Source organism: Labeo rohita, chromosome 24 (genome assembly GCF_022985175.1).
Source record: "Labeo rohita strain BAU-BD-2019 chromosome 24, IGBB_LRoh.1.0, whole genome shotgun sequence".
In the NCBI taxonomy this organism is placed as follows: domain Eukaryota; kingdom Metazoa; phylum Chordata; class Actinopteri; order Cypriniformes; family Cyprinidae; genus Labeo; species Labeo rohita.
The window spans coordinates 10,081,083-10,091,112 of NC_066892.1; the positions used below are offsets into that span (position 1 = coordinate 10,081,083).

General features: G+C 34.4%; 1 protein-coding gene across 1 annotated transcript in view; it reads right to left on the minus strand.

Moving 5' to 3' along the window:
* dip2ca (disco-interacting protein 2 homolog Ca) overlaps positions 1-8,106 on the minus strand; it is a 147,453-nt gene extending 139,347 nt beyond the window's left edge. The window contains 1 exon segment of the mRNA XM_051097956.1: positions 7,727-8,106. Within this exon segment, the coding sequence (XP_050953913.1) occupies positions 7,727-7,805 (79 nt within the window). The 5' untranslated portion in view covers positions 7,806-8,106.
* Positions 8,107-10,030: the final 1,924 nt, after the last annotated feature.

A 10,030-nucleotide genomic window follows, 5' to 3' on the forward strand; every position in this document is an offset into this window, starting at 1 on the left:
ATTAATTTTTCTATGGAATACTGGGAGTGGGTGTAAACCGGGACTCGTGGAATTTGCTCCCACAGAGACTAAAGAGACAGAGAGGAAATGATGTCAGTCCTACCAGATGCTACAGCATCTGTTAATAACTTACATAGGTAAACAAACCATAGATTCCCTACTAAATCTTCACAAAATCAACCAATAGCTAGCAAAGACAAACATAAAATTAAAACTGCAGGTAAAGCGGTTAGATGCCATCTGTCTGGCATGGCTTACGAATAATTTATGGCATTTAGCAAATGTCACGATCTCCCCATGTCCAAGCACAGGTGACTGGCAGTGACACAACCTCAGCACCGCTATCTTGCACCGCACGCGGCGCCTCGACCCCACAGCACAGCCCCTGTCAGCTCTCATCACATACCCCCCTCACATACCTCACAACATTCCATCACTTCCTCTCGCTTCTTCAGTTGCCACACAGAACCTCTAAACACTCTTAAAAATCCAGCTTCTTTAGACTTCCAGAATAAAACACTTCTTTACAGGGTAATACACATCTATAAATCTACACTTAGTATAGATCAGGTCAGAAGAATATTTACATGTAATTATGTATTTTTTATATTTTTTGAAAGGGGTCTCTTGTGCATGTTTCTTATATAGGGCCCTATGATTTCCACAATGCAGAAAACACGGATGGAATTTACTGTATAACGCGGAATGTCACTAAATTTGCCAATTCTGGAAGAATAAATCAAAAGTAGGTCAGTACACTTAAATCAAAACATGATATGGTCTAGTGTCTGTGAATATTAAGCCACAAAAAACTATTTCAATTAAAACCGTCAAACGATTCGCGATCGCGATTAATCACATACAAAATATAAGTTTGAGTTCTCCTAATATATGTGTGTGTACTGTGTGTAATTATTATATATATATAAAAACACAAATTAATGTATATATTTAAAAGAAATGTTATTTATCTACAAAATATTATTTATATATAATGTAAATTATATTAAAAAAAAAAAAATACATATACTTGTAAATATTTCTTAAATATATACATGAATGTGTTTGTATTTATATATACATAATAATTACAATACACATACATATATTAGGCAATCCCAAACTTTTATTTTGTATGCGATTAATCGTGATTAATCGTTTGACAGCCCTAATTTAAATACGAATCCTGCATGTTCTGCGTGTCTCTGTGTGAATGAATGGCGCAGACGGTTTTATTTATAACACACATAATAAAGAGACCCAATACATGAGCACTTTACAGTGTTTTTTATCGTTATATCATATGCAAACAGAAGCTACTACTAATAAAATGATTAGTAAAACATTATTTTTAAGGAATATTTACAAGAAAAATGTAAAAACAATATTTCTGAAAAAAACAACAACAAATAAAATAGCAATAAATTACATTTTTATAAAAATCAATCAATTACAGATGCTTTTGATTATTACAAATTAATGAAACCATTTAAACGACAACCAGAAAATTAATGGAAAACACAGAATTTGCCAAAAATAAATTTAAAACTGAATTTGAGGAGAAAAAAAAAAAATTACATTTTTGTTAAAATTGCAGTTAAATTGTTTAAGTTTCATGATTTCAGTTAATTAGATATGTTTTTAGTTAAAATATTTTATAATTTAACCATTAAAACAGAGTCTAGAAAAATTAAAGAATTAAGAATTCAGAAAAATTAAAATGGAATTTGAAAAAATAAACAGAATTTGGCTAAAAAGAAAACAGATTTCATAAGGCCCTAATTATACCTGTCTTTGGTCAATTTATTTGATTAAAAACACAGTAAAAACAGTAATATTGTAAAATGTGATGTGTTTTAAAATGTAATTAATTCCACTAATGGCAAAGCTAAATTTTCCGCATCATTACTCCAGTCTTCAGTGTCATGTGATCTTTCAGAAATCATTCTAATATGATTTTCTGCTCAAGAAACATTTCTTATTATCAATGCTAAAACAGTTGCGCTGCTTAATATTTGTTTAAAATTCAGGACACATTGTTCCAGGATTCTTTGATGAATTCCATCAAAAGAACAGCATTTATTTGAAACCGAAATCTGTTGTGACATTAAAAGTCTTTACTGTCACTTTTGATCAATTCGTCCTTGCTGAATAAAAGTTTTACATTTCTTTGAAGAAAAAAAAAACTTGTAGTGACCCCAAACTTATACTATCTGATACTAATAAACTATTTCTGTGAAGGAAAAACTGCTTCTTTGGAGAAAGTTCTTGGCTTGCATTACGAAACATTCCTGCGTTCTATAAATCTGTGAATACTAAAGTCAAAGGTGCAAAATGATATCAACACATCAAGCATAATAAAACATCTTCACATACAAATACAGTCATTTGTGCTGACATTCTCAACAGGCAAGGCCTCAAATCAGGGTCAGATTGGGGGTTCTTTTCTTCCTCAGCCAGCACGACCCCTGTTTAACAACTTAACCTTTTCACTTACTAACAGTGTTACCCTGAGGGTGAAATGAGATCCATTCATCCTTTATTTGGCATGAACGAGACTAATACTGAGTTTGAAGAATCGGTATCCATTAAGAGTCTGCCAGCATAGACGTAGACCACTGAGAGAATCTCTCAACAATCGAAGGATGATTTCCAAGCCATGTAAATCTAAATCAACATGAACAAGCCTCACATGTTTGTAAGAGATGCATAGCATAAATAAAAACCTCAAGACTAAACCACGTTTGACTTATAAATGGAGACCCATAGTAAGTTTGTCACATTGTATACACAAACACAATAACATCTTTAAGGGCATTACAGGTCAGCAAACAGACGCAAATCATTCTGATGAGCAGACGTTCGGTAATTTCCAGGCCTTTCATCCTGTGCCAACACACTGAGATAATCACCTCTCCATGAGCGCAGTGCTAAACAGCACCACAAGCTAAGCTGGAATGGCAAGGGAGCATCTTATTTCTACAAAGGCAAACACAAACACAAGCAGAAGCAGAGGTTTAGAAGAATCACACAGGCCTGCAGAAAGAAGGAACCCAGCCAGAATATTCCCTCCACCGCAATTATAAAGTGAGGCAAAATGTTTAAATGCAAAACGAGCTGATTAAGGCTAACGAAGCTTGAAGGGCGGCTAAAAATACTTGTGTCCACTTGCAGACGGAGCAGCCTGTGATCATCTTTAAGTGAAGTTTGGCTGAAATTACGTTGGCTCTGAATAGAACGCAAAGAAGGTGTTTGGCACTTAAGCATTCAAAATAATACACGCTGCCATTCCAGAGTCATAACAACTGCAAAAATAGAAATAATACATTTAAAAATCGATTAAAAATGACGTCCATAAATTAAGTGCCAGAGTTGTTTACATACTCTACTTATGGTGTGTGCACACCAAAAGCGAAGCGGGGTGTTTTTCACGGAACTCGTGTGAATAAAAACATTGTGCAATCAATAAGAGTCATTAAGCTCTTCCATGATTGGCTTGTGTGGCAACGCACCATGCAAATTTTACACTTGTGCGGAAGATGCGTTTGAGGCAAATATCATTTGTTCGTGGCCATTGCCACGCCTTATTTGTGTAATTTGCATCGCCTGTCATGAATTTGCGTCTATACGCACCTTTGCACTGACTTTGTATGTAATCTACCCTCGCGTAGAATTAAAGGGGTCATCGGATGCCCATTTTCCACAAGTTGATATGATTCTTTAGGGTCTTAATGAAAAGTCTATAATATACTTTGGTTAAAAATTCTCAATGGTTGTGTAAAACAACACCCTTTTTATCTTGTCAAAATGAGCTCTGCAAAAATCATTCTGAGGGGTTTTTCCTTTAAATGCAAATGAGCTCTGCTCGCCCCGCCCCTCTCTTCTCTCTGTGGAGTGACAAGCCTGTTTACTTTAGCCGCATTTAGCCGCTAAACTTGCTAACTAGCACGTTATTAGGAAAGGCGATCGCAAAGATTCTTAAAAAAAAAAAACGCTTATACTCACTTCTGCTGTAGGTGAAGCTGGATCACGAATGATTTGCGAACATAGATGGATATATGTGGATCGGGAGCGGCATTCCCTTCACAAACAAACAAATCTACTGCATCTTCAGTGGCTCTGATGTCGGGAGTAAATGACGACCACTATGTTCATTATTACATTCAGCAACACAACACCTCAATCGCTCAATCTGAGATATTCTTGTCTAACTTACATCCCTGCTCCGGCATCGAAACAATGGAGATCGGACTGTGACAGCTGATCTGAGGTAAGACGCTCATGTCAATCAACTATGGTGGGAGCGGCTTCTATCGGTGTGACGCCACACCAACATGCATCTAAGAATGGCTCGATTTGAAAAAGGGGATATTATTTTTACAGATAAATTAAAAACCACTACATGGATTTTCACATCACTCGCGTGAATAAAAGCATTGCGTAATGCTCTCCTCCATTTTCTGATACAACCGGACACATCAAACCGGATTTGTGAATAAACTCTTTGCTGATTGGCTTGCGCCACAACACCTCATGCAAATTTCCCACTCGAGTTGAAATTTTTGGACTTGCGTGGAAGACGCGTTTGAGACGAATATTGCACACTTCTCGCCCAATTCGCATCATTAGTGTTGCCCGTCGCAAATTTATGCCTATTCGCTTCTTTAATTATTCATCCACTTGCAGACGGAGCAGCCTGTGATCATCTTTAAGTGAAGTTTGGCTAAAATTCCGTTTGGCTCTGAAATAGAACGCAAAGGAGGTGCCATTCTAGACCCATTTACAACTACAAAAATTATAAAAAAAAAACTGTTAAAAATGACATCCATAAATAAAGGGACTTGTTTACATACTCTACATACGGTGTGGGCGTTTATCACGCAAGCAATTTAGATTACTTGCAGGATGTTTTTCGCGTCATTTGAGCAAATAAAAACATTGCGTAATGCTCCGTTTCATTTTCTGATACAACCGGATGAGTCAATAAGCTCTAAACTGACTGGCCTGTGTGACAACGTGACATTGGAATTTCCCACTCGAATTGAAATTTTTCAACTTGAGCTCTAAACGTGATTGAGGTGAATATCGCACATTTAAAAATCAATGAAAAATTACATCCATAAATTGAAGGACTGTTGGCTTACATGCTTAAGTTTACATACTCATAGCGAAGCAAATATTCACATCACGTTATCGCTCTAGATTGCTTGCAATATGTTTTACACATCATTCGCGTGAATAAAAACATGGTGTATTGCTTTCCTCAATTTTCTGATACAACCGGATGAGTCAATAAGCTCTAAACTGACTGGCTTGCGCAACAACGCATCCTGGGAAATTTCCACTCAAACTGAAAATTTTCAACTTGTGCATTAAACACAAATATTGCAATTCAAAAACAATTAAAAATGACATCCATAAATGAAAGGACTGCTGGCTTACACACCTAAGTTTACACACTCTACTTATGGTGTGTGCACACCAAAAGCGAAGTGAATATTCACGTTGCGTTATGGCTCTAGATTACTCACAAGATGTTTTTTGCGTCATGCAAATAAAAACATTGAGTATTGTTTTCCTCCATTTTCTGATACAACCGGATGAGTCAATAAGCTCTTAGCTAATTGTGAATTTCCCACACAAGTTGAAATTTCATGACTTGCGTGGAAGATGCGATCAAGACGAATATCGTATGTTTGCGGTAATCACCTCGCCAAATTTCCTCATTCGTGTCTATTCGAAATCGAATCTATTCACATATTTAGCTTTGTATGTAATCTACTCACGCAAATAATTAAATTCGCTTTTGGTGTGCAAACACCATTAGAGTATGTGAATTATTCAATGACGTGTGTAAACCATGAACTGAACGTGGAGTTTTTGACATATTTGTTATGTAAATCTATATTTAAGTGACAAATAATGACATAACTTCTTGTATCAAAGTCCTATCCCATATTAAACACTTAAGCAGCTATGGCTACCTCTTCCTAATTTTCCAGATTGTCTGTTTTATAGACAACACCCATTTAAAACAGTCTGGTCTGATCATCTAAGTTAGGTTTAGCTGGTTTAAGCTGGCCTAGATATGCTGGTCTTCAGCTGGTCTCTCAGCTAGACAGCTCCTCTAAAACCAGCTAACTAAATTAAGCTGGTTTAAGATGATTATTGGTTTGTAATCTAACTTTTTTTGCTTACTGACACATTAAATCTTAACATGTAACCGACAGTTTAAAACCCATAATGCTTTCTGTAAGACCGATTTAACATTAAACAAAAAATATCTGTGCTCTATCCACCCAATAAACCCATTGACTGCAATTTGTTAAGTATAAAATGATGGTGTTTTTGCTACACACGTTGATGTAGTGTGTTAAGGATGGTTTGGAGATGCAGGCCTGCTGTCTGCCAGAACTTTGAGGTAGGGTTGACAAATGCACAAGCACTTATCGCCTTAAATGGTTCAGATCTACACACAGCAGACAATCGCACATGCCACACATACACAAACACACATTACAAAGGACCACCGGGCGCTAGAATTAAATGGGAAAAAGGAACATTAGCAAAAAGCTCATTCAGTTCGGCTTGCTAATGTCAGATGCCAAGATTCTCAACATGATACATGATACAAATATTACATGCGTGTGTTTCTGGCCAACTCCAAATCACACAGCGCTGCATAAAAGCCATAATAAAATTACCACCAATGAGCCACCAATAATTGGTTTGGCCAACGCTGAGTTTTTTCCCATAACTAATACAATTTATTGCTAGACCCAATGTTAAACATCAAATAACCAATGAAGTTCTAAGTATCGGTACACAAACAATTATCAGCCCGTCTCCCAACTAGTATTTTTTTTTACAAATATGCATGAATGTTATATACTTGTTGGTACATTGTGATTTTTCTGTGGTAGTCCAATAATTATTTAGGTATTACTGCATCAAAATTTAGAGAAAATCCTATATATTTCATGATCTTAGAAAAATCTTGTTAAAATTCTACAATTAGAAATGTTTGGGATTGTATCGAAACATAAAAACATACTGTGCAAGTCATGACAAAATATGGATGCAGCATCAGACAGCATTAAACTTGCTGTCATGACAAGAGCATGTGTGTATAATTCATATTTTCATCATCCATCACGTTAATTTATGCGGCATTAGAGTGTCTGTGCATCTTTCTGTGGTAGAAATGCAGCTTCAGAGGCAGCTTTTGCAGTGTAAAGATGGCATATATGGCGATGCAATTGTGGGGAACTGCTTGTTTACCTAACCGCTGGTGTATTGAAGACATTACACTGGCATAAATAACACCACAGCCACAGAAATTCAAAAATATCAAAGGGTGCGTGAAGATTCCAAAGCGGAATTTTGACCGTTGGTCTCTAGGGAAAGGCATTTTGAAAATCCTAACGGAAAAAAATCAATTGTGAAGTCTTTGAATGGTTTCCTCAAGGTCAAATAGATACATTGTAACAAAGAAAATGCGGCGGGAGTTGGAGGAAACGAACGAACGCCTTTCCGAACACAAGCTCAGTGCTGCTGCGGGGATAATAATTGGCTCCAACATCTGGTGTTGGTTGTGTTGGTATGGTGGTGGGTTTTGGGGTGGGAGGAGGAGGAGGAGAAGGAGGAGAGGAGGGGGGCCGTTAACGTATCCTCCGCAACAACCGTATTGTCGAACGAAATAAGTCATTTAAAATGTCAATCATACCTTCGGATAACTCCAGCTCCAGCTCAGCCAATCTGGCCCGCACTTCCAATGGAAGGGGCAGCGCATCGCGGTCCGCCATTGTCCGTTCAAGGGGGTAAAAATCACTCTCGTCCTCTTTCTTCGACTCTTTCAGCGCTGCTGCCGTTTCTCCGCGTCGCAGCGGTGCATAAGGAGGGCTGCGGGAGACGCGTGTCCAAGAACAAACTGTTCGGTGAACGCTAGTGCTCGGAGATTTTCTGTCCCTCTCAACGAAGCCCCGCCATATCTGAAGGGCTCCGCCGTTAGAGTCAGCAGTGTAAGATGTGGACTGTCAGTGCGGTGAAGCTCGCCGATCGGAGCGGTGTGTGTGTGTGCGTCTCTCCAGCCCCTCTCCCTCTCTTTCTCTGTCACTCTCTCATGACGCAAGGCGAGGATGATTTTTACAGCCGCGAGGGGGCGACAGAGCGACTCTGTTTGTGTTTCCATAAATAATCATTTGATAATGAGAATACCTGTTCAGGTTACGGTTATATAATATATATTTATAGAAAAAAAAACACGTAAATGAAATTACGAATACAATTCTGAAGTAATGATTCAGTAATGATGCTGAAAATTCAGCTTTGTCATCACAGGAATAAATAAAATTTTAAATTTATTCAAATAATTGATTTTTTTTTTTTTTTTGCATATTGTGTAATTTTTTTAATGTATTTCTTTTTAAAAAAATCACTGTATTTTTGAATAAATGGCATGGGTGAGCACTTAAAAAAAAATACATAAATAAATAAATTAGGGCTGTCAAACGATTATTTGCAACTAATCGCATTCAAAATAAAATTTTTGTTTATATAATATGTGTGTACTGTGTGATTTTATGTATATATAATATATGTGTTATATATTTTGAAAATATTTACATATACATATTTATATTCATATTATTTACATTATATTAAATACATTTAAAATCTAAACAAAATTTATAAATCTTATACACACATATGTAAAAAACTTTTTTGGTGCGATTAATCATTTGACGGTACTAATTCAAATAGAAATGAGTATTATATTTGTAAAAAAAAAAATAAATATTTAAAATTTATTTTAAAAAACATATTTAATATTTCACTGTATTTTGATCAAATAAATGTGGCATGGGTGAGCATTAGAGACTTCAAAATAAAAATCGCATCCAAAATATTTTTTTTACATGTTTTACATAATATGTGTGTACTGTTTTATGTATATATAAATACACACATATAGTTTATATTTTGTAAATATTTACATGTGCATATTTATATTCATATCATTTATATTATATATAAATATATATAATATATAAACAACTTACTTTTCTTAAATATATACATGTATATATGTAAACAAAAACTTTTCATTTGGATCGTTTGACAGCGCTAATTAAAATAAAAATTAGTCATTTTAATTTTAATATTTTATATTTGTACAATTTATTTTTTAAAAATACATTTAATATTTCACTGTTTTTTGATCAAATAAATGTGGCATGGTTGAACAGAGACTTCAAAATAAAAAAAAATAAATAAATTAGTGCTGTCAAATGATTAATCGTGATTAACTGCATCTAAAATAAAAGTTGTTTACATAATGTACATACTGTGTTTTTATTTATATATAAATGCACACAGTATTATATATCTATATCTATAACTATATATATATAGAGAGAGAGAGAGAGAGAGAAAATATTTACATATAAATATATTAATGTAATTGATATTATATATATATAAATATTTTTCATATAAAAACAAAATGTTTCTTAAATATATACACACACGCATGTAAACAAAATCTTTATGCAAACAAAAATGTATTTTTGGATGCGATTAACTGCGATTATTCGTTTGTCAGCCCTACAGGTATTTTTCATTTTTAAATATTTTAAAATTTTAAAACTTTATTTAAAAATATATTTCATATTTCACTGTATTTTTTAATCAAATAAATGTGGCATGGATAAGCATAAGAGACTTCATAATAAATAAATAAAAATTACTATAAATAATATTAAAAAATCTTACCAACCCCAAATCTATGAACGCTAGTGTAAATTGTTCTCTATTCAACAGATAAATAATCACCAATAATAATAATAATAATAATAATAATAATAATAATAATAATAATAATAATAATAATAAGACATGATAATATGATCAAGCTTTGCATAAACTAGTAGAAAACTGGACAAATCAAACTATGAAATTCAATATTTTGCTCAAATTGTGCTGATAATATAACTTGTAATAGAATTTTACTTATATACTGATAATTCTG